Raw genomic sequence first — 19,327 nt, 5'->3', positions numbered from 1 at the left:
GTCAGGTGGAGGGAGGGTTTTAAAAGTCCTTGAAAAGTAACTCCTTCATCCACCTCTCGAAAACTCAAGAGGGAGAGAGAGAGAATGAGAGGAAAGGAGAATGAGAGAGAGGAAGAGAGAGAAAGAGAGAAAGAAGAAGAGGAGAGGGAGAGAATGGAGAGCGGTGAGTGAAAATGATCCATCCTGACTGATTCTTTGACTGATTCTTTGATTCTTTGAGTGATTCTTTGACTCTTTGACTGATTCTTTGACTGATTCTTTGATTGATTCTTTGACTGATTCTTTGATTCTTTGAGTGATTCTTTGATTCTTTGACTGATTCTTTGACTGATTCTTTGATTGATTCTTTGACTGATTCTTTGATTCTTTGACTGATTCTTTGATTCTTTGACTGATTCTTTGATTCTTTGACACTGTGGTTTCACGAGGTACAACAGTCTGAATATTTAAATCTGGATAAAGTAGGTCACAAAATCCAATTATAAACATGAGACAGAATCAGACAAAGGCCTCGTTCAGTCGAGTTAATCTAATCAAACAAAACTACAGACACGACACACACCAAACAACACACTTCCGTTAGCGTTAGCAACAGGTTTGATTGACAGCGTTGCTAAGCGGTTGAGCGTTGAACATCCTAGCTCCGGATTGGCTCTTTGGTTGCTATGATACTCACAGTCACACATTCGCCCCGTAGTTCACTCTCTGTACAGACTGGAGCCACGAAACCACACAACAACACCTCGGCCAATCAGAGTCAAGAACCAACGCCTCGGCCAATCAGAGGCAAGAACCAACACCTCGGCCAATCAGAGTCAAGAACCGACGCCTCGGCCAATCAGAGTCAAGAACCGACGCCTCGGCCAATCGGGGTCAAGAACCGACGCCTCGGCCAATCAGGGTCAAGAACCAACGCCTCGGCCAATCAGGGTCAAGTATTCACATTTTCCTCATCGTTTTCAGAAAGAGACGTTCCAGCTCCTACACACACATATATACACACACACACATACACCCCCCCCCACACATACACACACATATACACTCATACTAGAACCACATGGACACACACACAGACAAGGAAAGACACACACAGACACACACACCCCCACACACATACACAGAGACATATACACACTAGAATCACATGGACACCCCTACAGTCACACACACACACAGACACACACACCCCCACACGTACACACAGACACACATATACACACTAGAATCACATGGACACACACAGACATGGAAACACACTCACACACTAGAACCACACACACACACCCACAGTCACACACACACTATACCCTGTCCAGAGTAACAGTACTCTTACTCGAGTAAAAGTCTCTGTGAGTCTAAAGTGACTTTGATGTGACGACATGAAACGATCTGAACCTTTGTGTTTCTTCTTCTGCTTCAGACGTGATTCAGTTTGTTTCATGTTTCAGTTTGAAAACACCACACGAGTTTTGTCCTTCACGTTCCACCGGCTTCACTTTCTCAATCAGACATTACTCGAGTACGACTCTCCGACACAACTTCAGCCCATCACACCAAACGGCAAAATAAAGCTGAAACGGCGAAATAAAGCTGAAACGGCAACACACCTACCACAGGTCTGAGGCCGCGCACAGGTTTAGAGCTGCCCACCATACTCGCCAACGCCTCCTCCTCCTCCAGCGGACGGTCCACTACGTGAGCGTCGTACGCCACCGCGATGGACACTTCCTGCATCATGTTTACAGAGAGAGAGAGAGAGAAAGAGAGAGAGAAAGAGAGAGAAAGAGAGAGACAGAGAGGAGGAAGAGCGCTCTCCTCTCGTATGAGCCGAGTGGAGCGAGGGGAGGGTTTTAAGAGTGTGTGATAAGCCACGCCTCCAGCTACCTCTGTCTAAGAAACAGAGGGAGAGAGAGAGAGAGAGAGAGGGGGAGGAGAGGAGGAGAGAAAGAGAGAAACAGAGAGAAGGAGACAGGTTGGCTCTCTCTCCTCCTTTTATGAGTCGAGTAAAAAGACAGGAGGGTTTGAGAGTGTGTGATAAGCCACGCCTCCAGCTGCCTCTGTCTAAAAGTCACAGGGGGAAGAGAGAGAAAGAAAGAAAGAATGGGAGAAAGGGAGAGAGGAGGTAGAGGAGAGGAGAGAGAAAGAGAGAGGAGGAAACAGGTTGGCTCTCTCTCCTCCTTTTACGAGTCGAGTGAAGGGACAGGAGGGGTTTAAGAGTGTGATAAGCCACGCCTCCAGCTGCCTCAGAGAGAGAGAGGGAGAGAGGGAGGGAGTGGCAGAGAGATGGAGAGAGGGAAAGAGAGAGAGAGAAAGGGAGAGGAAAGGAGGAAGACTGCGCTCCGTTCTTATGACTCGAGTGGAGGGAAAGGAGGGTTGTAAGAGTCCTTGATAAGCCACGCCTCCAGCTGCCTCGGAGAGAGAGAGAGGAGAGGAGAGGGAAAGAGGGAAGGTGAAGAAAGAGAGATAAAGACAGAGCTAGAGAGAGGAAAGACAAAGAGCAAGGGAGGTAGAGGGAGAGAAGAAGAAGAAAAAGAAGAAGAAGAAGAAGAAGAGAGGTGGGGAGGATAAGGGTGATGCAGTGAGGGGAGAGGAGAGAGAGAGGAGGAATGGCACAGAGAGAAAGAGAGGAGGGAGGGAAGGAGACAAGAGGGAGCGAGAGAGAAAGATAAGGAAGGAGGGAAAAGAGAGGAAGAAAAGGGAAGGAGGGAGAGACCCAGCGGGAGAGAGAAGTAGGGAGTAAGAAGAGAGAGAGCGTGAGGGTGAGAGACAGAAAGAGATAGAAAGGAGGGGAGAGCGAGAGAGAGAGAATGAGAGAAAGGAAGAGAGACATTAAGAGAGAGAGAGAGAGAGAGAGGAGAGAGAATAGGAGAGGGGGGAGAGAGAAAGTGACAGAGAAAAAGAGAGGGAGGAGAGACCCAGAGGGAGAGAGAAAAGGCGAGAGACAGGGAGGAGATATAAAAGGAGAGTGAGAGAAAGAGGGATAGAATGAGAGGAAGAGAGAAACAAAGAAGGAGGGGGGGAGAGAGACAGAGAGAGGGAGGAGAGGCCCAGTAGAATAGAAAAGTAGGGAATTAGAAGAGAAAGAGAGGGAGGAGATAGAAAGGAGGAGAAGTGAGAGAGAAAGGAAGAGAGAGGATGAGAGAGAGAATGAGAGAGGGAAGAGAGGGAGGGTGAGAGGAAGGAGAGATTTAGTGGGAGAAAAAAGTAGGGAGATAAAAGAGAGAAGGAGCCAGGGAGGAGATAGAAAGGGGGAGAGAGTGAGAGAGAGAATCCTGAGAGAGAGAGAATGAGAGGAGAGAGAGAGAGAGAAAGAAAAAAAGAGGAGAGAGGGAGCACAAAGCACCTGTTTGTTCCTGTGTGAGTCCGGAGGAGGAGGAGGACGAGGCAGTTTCTGTTCGGAGGAGAATCAGGTGAAATCTAATATTTTAAAAGTAAAAAAAAAAGTTTCATAAATTCAACGAACGAAAAACACAAAAAAACTAAAAACACGACACGGAGGTTTAAGTCGAGTCACACGACAAATCAGACTCACTCCAACACTGCGACAACAAAAATATTTAAGGTGTTTTTGTTATTTAAGGTCATCGTTTTACTTCCTGGTTGGAGGCGGGCAGCAGACGTGACATAACTACAGGTAATCCCTATCTGTTTCCTAGCAACCGTAAAGTAAACAAGGCCCAAAACTGGTCTAAACTACACAATAGTTATGATTAGACTAATAAAAATCAAATACAAGTTTATTTTGTTAAATGAAGGTTTAAACTGTCAGAAAATGTCTTCCTCGTGAGTAAATTCCGGATGGAGACTGCCATGTTTTTATATTTTTCTCTTCTGTTCTTCCGTATTTGTTTTGATGCAGACAAACCATGTCTGTCCCTGATTGGCTAATCCACCTGTCAATCACTGGGACAAACCGGGACTAAACCGGGACTAAACCGGGACTAAACCGGGACTAAACCAGGACTAAACCAGGACTAAACCAGGGCTGAACCAGGACTAAACCAGGGCTGAACCAGGGCTGAACCAGGACTAAACCAGGACTAAAATAGGACTACACCAAAAGTGTAAAACTATGATAAACTTTCAGTACAGGTTCTATCCACTAAGTCAGAATTACAAAAACCCAAATCTGCTGTAAAACTTTAAACATGTTTGAGTTTGAGTTTGGCGCCGCAGGCTCCGCCCCCACACTCGTCCTCTGTCATCTCTCGCTCTGAAGCTGCTCGCCTGTTTGAGGTCGCGTCATTTAGGAAGGAAGTCTTCATCAACCACAGAGGCTCGATGCTATCTCATAGTAACCGTTAAAGAGGGAGGGGGAAACACGCAGCACGAGTAAACAACACGGAATATTCCATTTATAAAGAGAAAGAAAAACAAAAACTAAAAAAAACTGACTTTTTAACCAAATGAACGAGGCGCTAATGGTTTGGGGGAGTTTTGTGATTAGATTTATGTTTTAAAGGTCCCATATTACACAAAAATTACTCTTATAATGTTTTTATCGCCTCAAAAACAGACCTGGAGTTGTGTATGTCCAAAGCTCAAAATGCTCTGTTCCACCTTGTGATGTCATCAAGTGGGAGTTTTCAAGTGAGCAGCTTTTTTTTTTTTTTTATTTTGTTTAGTGCTGATTGGCAGTTCCAGAAGCTGAAATGATCCAAACGATTCTATAAATGAAGATGTGTGGAGTTTAAAAACTCAGTGGAGCACTTCCTGTATTGCCACATGATGACATCACAAGGTGGAACAGAGTGTTTTCAGTTTGAGAGAAGAGCTCAGTCTAATTCTGCAGAGTTTGTGTTAAACATGTGAGAATGAAACAAAAAAACACACAGGGAGGGCATCTGACACACACAGGGAGGGGATCTGACATTGTGTCTATGTGGAGTTTACATGTTCTCCCTGTGTCTGTTTGTGGAGTTTGCATGTTCTTCCTGTGTCTGTGTCATCACCACACACAAAATACACCAAGATTTGAGACACAAAAATGTGAAAAGTGTCATTACATCACACTGGACATTTATGTTAAAATCTACACAACAAAACACACAAGATCAGCCATTTTGTAAAACTACGACCTGGACAAAGCCAATTAAACTAACCAACTAACCCTCACGAGACCCCGCCCCCACACCCCTCTGTAACATTTAACCACCTGACAACAGCACGGTCGTCGCGGCAACCAGCTCCTCCCACTGCTCAGAAACAACAACAACAACACCACCACCAGCAGCAGCAGTAACTGTGTGTGCTGCTGTTTACAACCTCAGACACAAGAGACAAAGCGCTCTGCAAAGAACTAAATACACTGTGCGTCAGATGCCCTCCCTGTGTCTCCATGGTGCCTTAATCTGTGTAAAAGCTGCTAACCCTGTAGTTTTTTTTTAACTATTTAACGCTGGAAATTAAATAAATCCAGTTTTTGGTTATCATTTCCATAACTTTGCGTAAGAAAGAGTCTAAATTAGCATCTTACAACCCCAGTGCGTAACTTTGTGGTCAAAAATGTGTGTTTTTATGGGACTGAAACACACAGGCTGCGTAAAGACGTGGGCTAAACTAGCGTCACGTCGTGAACATTTTAAGACCAAAATGACGAGTCTGACAGCAGCAGTTACGCAGAGAGGAGCCACGGTTTTTCCATAGAAAGTGAATTGGAGCGGAGCATATTCGCGTTAGAGCTCCCTCTGCTGACAGAAAAAGGCATAAACTATGAAAAAGAGTCGACTGAGACAGAACTTCCTACTTCATATTCGCAAAACGAGCAAAACTAGCATGTTAGCTACGCCCATTTACATACAGTCCATGTTTACTTCCCGTGCTTGCACCTCCACAAACCTGACCCCCCAGAGAGTTCCACAGTGTTGCTTTAAACAGTATTTCTTTGGTGGTTCATTTGTGAGCCTGTCCTTTCCCGTTTGAGCGGTGAGCGAGGTGAAGCCGCGCTCATCAGCTCGCGTAATAACTTCACAGCTATTTTCATAAAGTCCATAAAAGTCATCAGTGCGGCGCTACGGCCCGCTGCGCGTTCAAGGACCCTGGGAAATTAGAATTCTTCCCATAATACCACGGGACTCAGCCACACTCTCCTCCCGGTGTGTTTCAAAATGAGGCGCCGTGGATTCTTTCAGGTTTAAGCTCCTTATGAACTGATCCGATTTGAGTTTGAAGAATGTAAAGAACCGCGGCTGCGCGATTTTACGAGAAAAAAAACAAAAAAAAACCCAAAACACTGCAGTGATTAGCCTTATGGGTTTCAAAGTGATCCGCCTGATTTGAAGGATTCTGCGAGAACTTTTCCCAATTCGAAAGATGTCAAATGATGTAAGATTTGAATTGTGTTGTCGTCATAGCAACAGAGCGCCGTTGCCATGTCAAATCCTCCGACTCAGGAACGTCTAATATTACACAAAATGAATTCTTGTAGCGTTAAGTCGTGTTCTAAAGCCGTTTCCTCATCAAAAAACAGACCTGGAGCTGTGTTTTGTTTCGTTCACACACGTCTGAGTAACCCTGAATTATTAGTGTCTACGTCTCTGAAGCTCAAAATGCTCCGTTCCACCTTGTGATGTCATCAAGTGTTAGTTTTCAAGTTCAGCAGCTGCGTTTAGTTGACCAGAGATGGTAAATTCCAGGTCTAAAATCATCCAAATGATTCTAGAAATGACGGTGCGTGGAGCTTAAAAACATTGCCGAGCACTTCCTGTATTACAACACGATGACATCACAAGGTGGAACAGAGCGTTTTCAGTTTGAGCGAAGAACTCGGGCTAAATATGCAGGTGTCTGTGCGTTAAACATGTGAGAGTGAAACAAATTATTGCACAAAATTGACTCTTATAATGTTGTTATCGTGTTTTGTTTCATTCCGTCAAACTGAAAACACACTGTTCCACCTTGTGATGTCATCGAGTGGGACTTTTCAAACTGAACGGCTCCTTTTACCTTTAGCTCAGCAGAGATAAGTGGCAATTCCAGGTCTGAAATTAACAAAATGATTCTAGAAATGAAGGCGTGTGGAGTTTAAAAACACAGCGGAGCACTTCCTGTTTCGCCACACGATGACATCACAAGGTGGAACAGAGTGTTTTCAGTTTGAGAGAAGAACTCAGAGTAAATACGCAGGTTTTTTGTGTTAAACGTATGTGAATGAAACAAAACTACAGTGGGAAGTGGACGCTTAGCAACGCTGTCAGTCAAACCTGTTGCTAACGCTAGCGCCTGATTTGTCTGTTATTAATGTTCATATCTTGATTTACAGACACAATAGCGAAATAATACGGAACATTTAAGACCAAAATGACGAGTCTGACAGCAGCAGCAAAACTAAAACTAAACTCAAAAATAACAAAAAATAAATAAATAAATAAAAATAACAAAAAAAGAGAAAATAACTAAAAATAACAGAACAAATAAAGAAAATAAACAAAAAAAATTAAAATAGCAAAAAAAATCTAAACAACAAAAAAAACTAAAAATAACAACAAAAAAAATACAGAAAATAAACAACAAAAACCCTAAAAAATAATAAAATACTAATAATAAAATAACAAAACAAAACAAAAAAACCCTCAAAATAATAATTAAAAAAAAACCTTTAAAGGTAAACTCAAAATAAAAACCCCAGGATCATGTAGAGAGAGTTAATACGAACATTTAAGACCAAAATGACGAGTTTGACAGCAGCAGCAAACCTAAAAATAAACTCAAAAATAACAAAAAATATATAAATAAATAAAAATAATAAAAAAATGAAAAAAATAACTAAAAATAACAGAAAAGATAAAGAAAATAAACAAAAAAAATTAAAATAGCAAAAAAAAATCTAAACAAAAAATAAATAAAAAAATACAGAAAATAATAAATAAACCCTAAAAAATAACAAAATAATAATAATAATAATAATAATAATAATAATAATAATAATAAAATAACAAAACAAAAAACAAAAAAAAAACCCCCAAAAAACTCAAAATAATAATTAAAAAAAAAACCTTAAAAGGTAAACTCAAAAATAAAAACCCCAGGATCATGTAGAGCGAGTTAATACGAACATTTAAGACCAAAATGAAGTGAATTGGAGCCAGAGTCGATGAAGCAGGAAGTGCGCACATGATCACTTCCTGTTTGTAACGCAGCAGCTAGCAGGTTAGCAGGTTAGCTACGTCCATTCATATAAACAGTCTATATTTGTTCACATCTAAACTACAGGATTAGCCGTTTTTACGCAGATTAAAACAGGAGATTTTGTGTTTTTTTTTGGAGGAAGTTGTGGCACTTTCCAAATATTTTAAGACAGTTTGAAGAATCCAGTGACATAATCGGATCAGAGAGCGACTATAACGTCTCTCCACCTCCTCCTCCTCCCTCCGCACACCTCCTGCTCCGTGTTAGATATCACGGCCAGTTTGGATTTCTCAGCACATTCTGTAGATGCCAGTCCTGCTTTAAGGTCACCGCGGCAACGATAAGACGTGAACTCGCCTCTAAAAAACACATTCTGTAAAACGACGCACAACGGCGGTTTTAAAGGCAAAACAACGTGATACTCAGGCCCTGGTTTTATATTTGAAGGTCAGACTTTCATATTCATGTTGTAACTAGGGTTTGTTACCATGGAGATGTTATTACTTTGCCTGGAATGTTCCATAGTATGACATTATATTGTGGAGATAGTGGTAGTAGGTGTTTGTTTGTTTGTTTGTTTGTTTGTTTGTTTGAAGGCGGGCTATGCAACTTTTCTGGCGGAGTGTAGGCACCTTCTTGTCTCCATGGAGATGTTATTGTTTTGCCCAGAATGTTCCACAGTATGGCATTAAATATGGTTAAAATGGTCAACTGTCACGTTTTTATTGTTTTTTATTTTTTTATTTTTCCGCCTTCAAGTCACTAAAAAGCGCTTTACATCAAGGACCCGCTCACACAGTCACGCGCACATTCATACCAGGCCACGTTACAGGTCAGATCTGTGGAGAGGCGTCTCTACAGTCAGTAAGAGCGCAGGTGTGTAAAGGTATTTTTGACCAATAAAAACAACTGTAATTTAATACGCAAATAAATCAGACAAATCATCTCAATGTCATACTGCGGGATATTCTAGAAAAAAGAAAAAAAATTACATTTCCATGGAGACAAGCAGGTGATGCCAGCAAGTTACAGGTCTGATCTGTGGAGAGGTGACCCCACTCACAGTAAGAATTTTTGAGCAATAAAACACCTGTGAATGTGAATAAATGTGAATAAATGTGAATAAATTTGAATAAATGTAATAAGCAAGTGGAGGACCTACTAGCAAAAAAGCTACACACTGCAACTTTAAAAAGAGTTACACATTGTTGAGTTTGATGTGAATGTAGAACTGATTGTGTGTCTGTGTGTGTGAGGATTATGAGAGTCATGTGGAGTCAATAGGGTAAGGTCAAGAGTATCGAAAATCTGATACTAATAAATACTAAAACTAGAGCACATGTCCCGCGTCCTGATTGGCTGTTGGACTGTAGACCATTGTGTCGTGCGTCCTGATTGGCTGTTGGACTGTAGACCATTGTGTCGTGCGTCCTGATTGGCTGTTGGACTGTAGACCATTGTGTCGTGCGTCCTGATTGGCTGTTGGACTGTAGACCATTGTGTCGTGCGTCCTGATTGGCTGTTGGACTGTAGACCATTGTGTCGTGCGTCCTGATTGGCTGTTGGACTGTAGACCATTGTGTTCTGCGTCCTGATTGGCTGTTGGACTGTAGACCATCGTGTTGTGCGTCCTGATTGGCCGTTGGGCTGTAGCGGCGCCTCGTAGGTCGATCATTAAAATTAAATCTGTTACAGTATTTCTAAAACTTTTTAATTTACAGTATAGGAAAACATTTATATTTTTATTTCTCAAATGTTTGGGCCTGAAAACTGGTCTTGATCTTTGGTTTCGTTCTAGAATACTGAACTTATTTTTATAAATCTACGAAGGTTTGAACTTTGCGAGAGTTTAAACGAGAGAGAAATGTGAGAAAATGTTAACGCCTGTGTGAGAAAAGTGTATAAAGTGTGTGGTGAGGGGTTTTACAGACAAAAACAGAGAGAATAATGTAAAAAATAAAGCTGATACTTTGCAGATTTCACCTATCGCGTGTTATTTTTAGTACGTAACTCCTGGGACGACTGTATCAAACTGGTCGTACTGTCCCCTGGCTCCCCCGTGTGGCCGTACCTTGATGTTGCAGGCCTGTTCCATCAGTCTGCGAGCGTTCTCCGCGGCCCTGTAACGTTTGGGAAGCTGGACTCGGAAAAACTTGAGCGCTCCCTCGAAGTCGGCTTGAAGCAGGTCCTCTTTGGAAGTCTGCGGACACGGCACAGGGGTTAGACCGGACACGCCGCCGTAACGGGGGTCAATTCACGCGCTAATAACGTTGAAGTCTCATGTGGTTGAGCTTCAGAGCTGTATATTAAGGGAAATAACAAGTTTTTTTTTATTTTGCGTTCATATTTTGCAGTATTAAAGGTACACTGTGCAACTTTTCTGGTGGAGGGACGGGTATTTTCACACATTGTTTCACGGGGATGTTAGTTTTTGACCCAGAATGTGGCAGAAAAGTTGCAGAGTGCAGCTTTAAACAAAAATACAAGACGTCGTTTCATAGTCAGAGTGTGTGAAAAAACAATGTGATAAACTACAATTAAAACTAAACCTACAAGGACGAACTTAAGAGGAGGAAAACGTCAAAAACATTCAAAATTCTCTGATATTTATTAAAAGATATACTGTGTAATTACAAAATATTAATATTTGTGGATATTTTAAGTATTTAAATGAGATAGTGACACAATTTTATTCTGAGCTCAATTGTTCTTAGCTTAATTTTCGTCACTTTTTTTTCCCCAATTTTTTTTTTTTTTTTAAATTTGTGATCCAGATGAAGTTGATTCTACTTGAAAATACTTTTTTTTTTTTTTTTTTTTTACAAAATTCTTCCTGAATATCCATCTTTACCAACAAAATATAAAAAATCTTAGAAGCTCCCACACTGCTTTTGTTGTCCTTGTTGTCAGAAAATTATAACGGAAAAAACATGGCTGCTGAAATAATTTTGCATTCCTAAAAGTTCACTTAAATACTGAGGGAAACGCCGCCATCTAGTGGTAAAAAAGCGAAACAGCATGACAGCTCCAAAAGCACAAGTGTCTTTCATCTGGTTCTCAAATAAAACTAAAAATCTAAAGTCAAATCCACGTTTGTTTTTCCATTAAAGGAACTGCAAGTAAGGATTTGATTTTAAATTCCACAAATTTGACCTGTCTCTGATTTATTATTACAAAAAAAACATTGGCCCTGACGTTTCATTTTATTTATTTTGTTTTATTTCTCAGGACAGTTGTGACCGTAGCAACGCCTTTTTGAAACTGCGGCTCCACCGTCAAACGCCTCATAACAGTCCCTCATATTTATGCGTTTAATTTAGTGTTTCTCCTTTTATATTTTACCTTTACGTCCTCTAGTGGTCAAACACACACGGAACAGCCTATTTTAAATAAAGTTCCGCCCGACCCTAATTATCAGCGCCACAGCCACGTTTACAGATAAAAATGAACTAAAACGTACAAATAATAAACATCTTTAATAATATGTATTTAGAAAAAGAAAAATGAGCCCGAGATGAGGAATCAGCCCCTCGTCGGATGTCGGTTCACGAGGTTTGTGTACGTTTATTTTGTGTAATTTAAGTTTCAACTGTTCTGCGATACAAAAGAAACAACTCATTCTTTTGTACAGTAAGACTTTTTAACAGGGTGGAATATGGCAACTAAAGGCGTCTAAATACAGAATATTTACAGATAAAGTGGATTATTAAGTATGAATGTGACCCTCAGAGGGATAAAAGTTTGAATTAGAGGAATACTGTTCTGCGATACAATAAAAACGATTCATTCTTTTGTACAATAAGACGATATCACTCCAAAAATGAGTGAAATACGGCGACTAAAGGCGTCTAAATACAGAATATTAACAGATAAAGTGGATTATTAAGTACGAATGCAACCCTCAGAGGAATAAAAGGTTGATCTAGAGGAATACTGTTCTGCGATACAATAAAAACTATTCATTCTTTAGTAAAATAAGACTTTTTAAACACGGTATCACTCCAAAAACAGGGTGAAATACGGCGACTAAAGGCGACTAAATACAGAATATTAACAGATAAAGTGGATTATTAAGTACGAATGCGACCCTCAGAGGAATAAAAGGTGGAACTAAAGGAATACTGTTTTGCGATACAATAGAAACAATTCATTCTTTTGCACAGTAAGACTTTTTAAGCACGATATCACCCAAAAACAGGGTGAAATACGGCGACTAAAGGCGACTAAATACAGAATATTAACAGATAAAGTGGATTATTAAGTACGAATGCGACGCTCAGAGGAATAAAAGTTTGAATTAGAGGAATACTGTTTTACGATACAATAAAAACGATTCATTCTTTTGTGACTGAACCTTTTAAAAGTGTAAGAGCAGAGGCCACAGCTCCTTGAGCTCCATGTGCCTGTGGTTTAACCCTGAATGTCTCTCCCTCTTCTCACCGCGAGCAGCTTGGGCACAAAGAGCCGGTGGCCCATCCCGAGCAGCTCCATGACGCGACAGAACGAGTCCGCTGACGCCTGTCCGCTCTGGGTCCCCTCCTCCTCCTCCTCTTCCTCCGCCGCCCTGCCCTCGCCATCCCCCACGGCCCTGTGCGCGGGCGGGAGGGGCAGGCGCGCCGACAGGTGAGGAGCCAGGGCGGGCGCAGGGGGCGGAGGAGACGGGGGCGGGGACAGAGGGGCCGGAGGAGTGGGGGGCGGAGTTTGGGGAGAGGGGGGCGTGTCCCGTTCTGGGCCCAGGTTGGCGATTGGCTGGTCCAGTGTGTCGAGGGTTCAAAGGTCAAGTAGTCCGCGGGAGTCCGTGATTGGTCCTTTGTGTCGCCGAGAGCATCCAGAGATATTTGAATTTTTGTCACTTTTTCTTCCAAATATTATTATTTTTTGAATCTCTGATAATCCAGATGAAGCTGATTCGGTTTGAAAATGAAACAAGTTTTACGTGTCCAAGATTCTTCCTGAAAATCCAACTTTACCAACAAAATATTAAAAATCTTAGCTCCCAAACTGCTATTGTTGTCCAAAATTATAACGAAAAAAACATAGCTACTACAAAAATTGTGTGTTTCTATCCAATTTCAAAAAAACTAAAAGTATGGACCAGCTACTTCTGTATAAAAAAAAACTGATGAAAAATCCAAGTATTTGAAGTGATCTGAAAGACTAATACAGGTTACAGAGAAAAAGATTTAAAATTTGGCAATTTCCTTTTCAAAATTTCAACTTTTAACCTTTTTTTACATAGACTTAGACTAAATACATCGTCTAACCACTTGGGAAACTACTTGAAGTCACTATTTTTACAATGGCATGAGTTTTTCCACAACATTTCAACATATATTTGAAAATTTGTATTGTTAAATTTCTAGTTAACTACTTTGGCACATTAAAATAGACCTAAAATCCAGTCTTAGGCACCAGTTTTGTTAATAGTTCCACTGTCAGAGGCCTGTAGATGCTCTGTGGTTCTTCAAAATGGCCGCTAATGCAGTAGGCCAGCGCATAGACTTTGCCATTCTGCTGTTAAGATCAATCTGATGATCTATTTAAAAGAGTAAATCTGAACTGTAAAGTGTTTTTTTTATAAGTCTGTTTATGTCACGTTCACTTTCTCGTTCATGAAGTTTGATTTGACACAAAGAACATCAGAGGCGCCCGAACTATGACCTGAGGGACTCCTGTTGAATTTACCCAAATGATCATAGGCAGTACTTTAAACTGCAAACTGAAGTATTTCTAGCGTTACCGCAATAACATCACATTATTAAGTACGAACGCGGCCCTCGGAGGAATAAAAGTTTGATTTAGACGAATACGGTTCAGCGACACAATAAAAACGGTTTGTCCTATTGCACAGTAAGACTTTTTAAAACACGATATCACCCAAAAAACTGTGAAATATGGAAACTAAAGGCGTCTAAATAAAGAATATGAACAGATAAAGTGGATTACTGATACTTTGCGGTGACGTCACGGCGTTCTACATGGATGTCTGTGGCAGAATGTTTAGCGGTTACCGTGGCGACGCAGCGACGCATTAGTGAACGCAGCCCGAGACTCAAGAAAAATCACAAAATGGATTTGAACGGCACATTTCCAAGAGCCTGCGATGAATCCGAGCGTTCGCGGTTCTGTTTAGGAGTTGATTTTCGACAAAAAAAGTTACAGTGACGAACTGAAAAACTGTTGGCTAACGCTAGCTAGCTTGCGGGACTTGTTTAACAGAGCAAAATCAGCTTTTAACTGTTGTACCTCCAGGTTAATCAGTTGTTTCTGGTCAAGTTGGGCTAAAACAAAGCTCAGATTAAAGAAAATGGGGTAAGTAACAGAGCTTCAGACAGAGCAGTGCCTTCAATTAGCATCACACCCACAGGGAATGTTGACAGGTTTAATCTTTTCTGATATTTTGGTTTAATAATACCACTCACTGTCTGTATTAAGTTATTTTTTAGGTGTGTTTTAGAGTCTTTAAAGCCCAGATAATGAATAACGATATGTTTTCTGTTAATTAATTGTTGATTAAACAGCGTAAATGAAAGTGAACAATAGATTTCACTGTTGTTTAACTGTAAAACTAATATTTCTTCACTAAAATAAGCAAAATAAGTTACTCCTTATGTCTAAATAGATAGAAAACAAAAGAAACAGCTGTCTGCGCTCTAGCTCTCTTCACTGATCCTTAGTCGTCGCCAATAGCAACAGCAAAGACGGGACGAAAAAATCCAGTTTTGCACAAAGACCGGGCTTGAAAACTGCGAACACTGTCTGCTCCTGTAGCTCTGAAATGCAAATATGTCCGTAATTATTCCTTTATTTGCTGCTTAACGTGTTGGCAATCCAGGTTCCTCAAAAGAGATGGGGAATTATATCTTGAACTTTCTTATTTTTATGGAATATTTCAGTGGATTGGCAAAAAAAAAAAAAACAATCCAAAATGATTCTCAGAGTGGTAGAAATTAGCATCGGCGCATCTTTGTGGAGGAAAAAATCTTCAAAATGGTGACAGATTGTGCTAGCTAGCTGAAGTGATGCTCCAGGCTAGCATTTGGCAAATATAGCGCTGTGTGTTTTCCTTTTGTGATCCCGCAGCTCTTCGGTCTGTGATGCTAACTGCTAACTGCTAACGGCGGCTAGCAGGGTGGCTCCGACGCAGGGGTCTTCTCTGGGTGGGTGCCTCCAGCTGATGGAAGACAGGAGCGAGGAGAGAGGGAGGAGGGGTGGACGGACAGACGGAGAGAGCCGCGAAACGGGAACGAGGAAAAAGGCACGGCAGGAGGAAAAAAAAAAAAAAAGAAGAGGAGGATTTGAGAGAGAGAAAATGTTAATAAAAACACAGCAGAGGAGCATCCTTGAGGTCCATGATGCTAATGCTACGGCTAAGGCTCGTGTTTTGAAGTGATGTAGAAGGGAGGAGGAGGAAAAGGAGGAGGAGGAGGAGGGAGGAAGAAGAGGAGGAAGAGGAGGGAGGGAGACGATGGAGCAGGCTGACTCCGGGGAACATGATGTCATAAACAGCCAATGAAAAAACACACAGGGACGGCCAATAGGAGCACAGCGGCAGAGGAAAACGGGATTTTTTGATACTTGATGCTATATTTTATCACATTTTTTTATTTTATTTTAAACGTGTATGATATTGGTGTTATTTTTTTACTTGATAATTTACAGTTTTAGGCTTAAGATATATGGAATTATGCAGTAAAAAATATTTAAATAACTCTAAATGTGATAATTCCATATATTTGACTTCATATATTTGATGTCCAGCCTAAACCAGTGTGTTTATAAAATGTAGAAAGTTGTAAAAATAAAGATAAAAAAATAAAAAAAACACTTACGAGAGGGCGTGTCCAAACGTTTGACTAAGTTCATCGCTTAAATGTTGGATACTCAATAAAAACAAAGCCCTACATGGCAACTTTCCTTTTTGTTTATCGCAGTAAATGTAAAATGAGACACGCTCATAAATCCACTTTAACTCTGAGACTGTTTGAGACTGGAAAAAACCGTCCTGCTCCCCATGGAAATGTTTAGGATTTTAATTTAATAATCATTTTGTTTTGTTTAATTCTTACTACATGTTTGGATCTTGGTTTGTATTTCTTTCTGTTAACAAATATAGTATAAACAAATACTTAATAATGATAATAATCAAATCTACTGATCATAAATACAACATAAAATAACGTATATTTGTTTGTATTTTTCGTACATTCAGAAAAAATAAAGTAAAACCCCCACACATTGTAAGGCGTTTTAGAATGTACTATTTAAAATCAGCAGTTTTGTACTTAATATGTAAAAGTGGACACAGGATGCAGTGTTGGAGGCGGCCACTAGGGGGTGATAGAGGCAAATAAACCCTGGAGAGTTCAACTGAAGGACATGACTCTTATTAAACAACAGGTTCATTTTCACTTTTTAATTTTGTTTCAGTCTCAGTTTTTTGTCCAAAATAATTTTTTTGTTTTATTCTTGTGTCAACTTTATATTTAAAGAGGAGGTATTTACTTCTTTGGGGTATTAAAGAGGAGGTATTTACTTCTGTGGGGTATTAAAGAGGAGGTATTTACTTCTGTGGGGTATTAAAGAGGAGGTATTTACTTTTGTGGGGTATTAAAGAGGAGGTATTTACTTCTGTGGGGTATTAAAGAGGAGGTATTTACTTCTGTGGGGTATTAAAGAGGAGGTATTTACTTCTGTGGGGTATTAAAGAGGAGGTATTTACTTCTGTGGGGTATTAAAGAGGAGGTATTTACTTCTGTGGGGTATTAAAGAGGAGGTATTTACTTCTGTGGGGTATTAAAGAGGAGGTATTTACTTCTGTGGGGTAATAAAGGGGAGGTATTTCTCTGGGGTCAGATTAAAGTACAAACCTTGAGTAAAGCCAGCGCTACATTGAAGATGATGTTCAAACCCTGTGAAAAGAGAAAATTAAATCAAATTAGCCAGTTAAAAAAAAACAACACAAACAAAAACACCACTATGTCACTTTTCAGATGTGTCACATGCTCGTCTCCATGGAGAAATCATTGCTTTACCTGGAAATGTCCCAAATTACATCTTTTAATTATCATTTTTATATTTTTGTTCATATAATTCAAAAATCCCTTGGAAAAACCTGCGTTCTCACTGCGCGCCAGGTCGCCTCTCCACAGATCTGACCTGATTAAGCGCGGAATATTCCAATCAAAGAAACTACATCTCCACGGAGACAAGCACGTGGCAGAAAAATGACATAATGCAGCTTTAAATACACACACACCTGACGGAAAACTTTAGTGTTTAGTGCAAAATTAAATATATAAAACGTCTCTTTCATCAACAAAAGAGATTCATCCAAAAGTCTGGGAACACCCATCTCCCAGGTCTCCGTGACAACCAACTCACATGGCAACACCGGCTAAAAATATCTGGCGCCGCTAAAAATAACTCAACGGAGCAGACAGGGGGCGCCGTGTGCGTCTGAGCCACTAGATGGAGCCACAGCGCCGAGGCAGAGCTGTCACTGTGCCGCCTGACGCTGTGGAGTGAAGAGAACGCAACGGGACTGAAACTAGAAATACAAAAAACACACTTCTTTATGGGCGGCGTAAAAAAAAGTACTGCAAAAATACTTCAAAAAAATTCAGAACATGAAGTACATTTTAAAGGGGACGTGTTACGCTGTTTTCTGATTTGTGTTATAATGTTTCCTCATCACAAACAGACCTGGAGTTGTGTTTTTTTTGTTTCATTCATACATGTTTAACTCTCAAAATCTGCGTATTTACCCCGAGTTCTTCTCTCAAACTGAAAACACTGTTCCACCTTGTGATGTCATCATGTGGCGATACAGGAAGTTGTGTTTTTAAACTCCACACACCTTCGTTTATAGAATCGTTTGGATCATTTCAGAACTGGAATAACTGAACAATCTCTACTGAACTAAAGGTAAAAAAGGAGGAGGCGTTAGCGTGAAAACTACCACTTGATGACATCACAAGATGGAACAGAGCGTTTTGAGCATTTGGAAATTTAACAATAAAGAGTTACTCAAACATGTCTGACTTAAACAAGATCGTACTGAACCCGTTTCATGATATCGAAACAGTCCAAAAATAAATCTTTTGATGAAAAAAATGAACAAAACTATTTAACTTGAGCTCAAAAAAGTACATTTACATAATAATAAAAAAAGCAGGAAAACAAACAAAGTAAGACAAAAGTAAGCACCAGGGAAAAAGGAGTAAAGTCAGAGCTGGTGATGGAGCGGAGATGTGTTCAAACAGTCACGATCTGATTAAAATCCAGAGCTGAGTGAACGGGCGACATACGTGCGCTTTAAAACACGACTTTTGTTTGTTTTTGGTTTTTTTAGTATTATGCAAAAGCAGCTCTTAAGCGTCACACAAAACTGACTCTTGTAGCGTTAAGTCGTGTTCTAACGCCGTTTCCTCCTCAAAAACACGCCTGGAGTTGTGTTTTTGTTTCCTTTATTATCAATCCATCTACATCTCCAACGCTCAAAACGCTCCGTTCCACCTTGTGATGTCATCGAGTGGTAGTTTTCAAAGTGAACAGCTCCTCCTTTTTACCGTGAGCTCAGAGATAAGCGGCGATTCCAGATTCGCTGAAATGATCCAAATGATTCTAGAAATGAAGGTGTGTGGAGTTTAAAAACACAGCGGAGCACTTCCTGTATTGCCACACGATGACATCACAAGGTGGAACGGAGCGTTTTCAGTTTGAGAGAAGAACTCGGCCTAAATCTGCAGAGTTTGTTTGTGTGTTAAACATGTGAGAGTGAAACAAAAATAAACACAACTCCAGGTCCATTTGCGACGAGGAAACGACATTAGAACAGATCAGAAAACAGTGTAATATTTGCCCTTTAACCTGGTAGTCAAATAATTTATTGTTTAAAAGAAAAATACAAAACAAAAAAATAAAAAAATTTACAAAATTAGACCGCTAACATCTAAGGAGTTTAAAATTTACGTGCACTAAAATTTGGTGTTAAAATATTGGTGGAGATGCTAATTTTGGTCACATAACAGCTGTGTGCCGTTAGCTGTTAGCCGTTAGCACAATTAGAGAAGAATGTGCAGTTTTTGTGCATTAAACGTGTGTGAATGAAATAAAAACACAACTCCAGGTCTGTTTGCGACGAGGAAACGACATTAGAACAGATCAGAAAACAGTAATATTTGCCCTTTAATCA

The 19,327-nt window shown here is 40.4% G+C and overlaps 1 protein-coding gene across 3 annotated transcripts in view; it reads right to left on the bottom strand.

Annotated features, from left to right (window-relative positions):
* rabgap1l (RAB GTPase activating protein 1-like) overlaps window positions 1-19,327 on the bottom strand; it is a 181,936-nt gene that overhangs the window by 19,797 nt on the left and 142,812 nt on the right. For 2 of the 3 annotated variants that reach the window (XM_055221068.1, XM_033992113.2), the window contains 2 exons: window positions 17,001-17,042; window positions 10,202-10,330 (listed from right to left, as the gene is read on the bottom strand). In XM_055221068.1, coding sequence (XP_055077043.1) covers window positions 10,202-10,330; window positions 17,001-17,042 — 171 coding nt within the window. Of the gene's footprint in view, window positions 1-1,614; window positions 1,741-10,201; window positions 10,331-17,000; window positions 17,043-19,327 lie in introns of those variants that run through there. The other variant, XM_033992114.2, reaches the window with a different exon arrangement.

Source organism: Periophthalmus magnuspinnatus, chromosome 4, assembly GCF_009829125.3.
Source record: "Periophthalmus magnuspinnatus isolate fPerMag1 chromosome 4, fPerMag1.2.pri, whole genome shotgun sequence".
NCBI lineage: Eukaryota > Metazoa > Chordata > Actinopteri > Gobiiformes > Gobiidae > Periophthalmus > Periophthalmus magnuspinnatus.
Note: the sequence above shows the minus strand (reverse complement) of the source record. Positions and strands in the feature narration are given on the sequence as shown.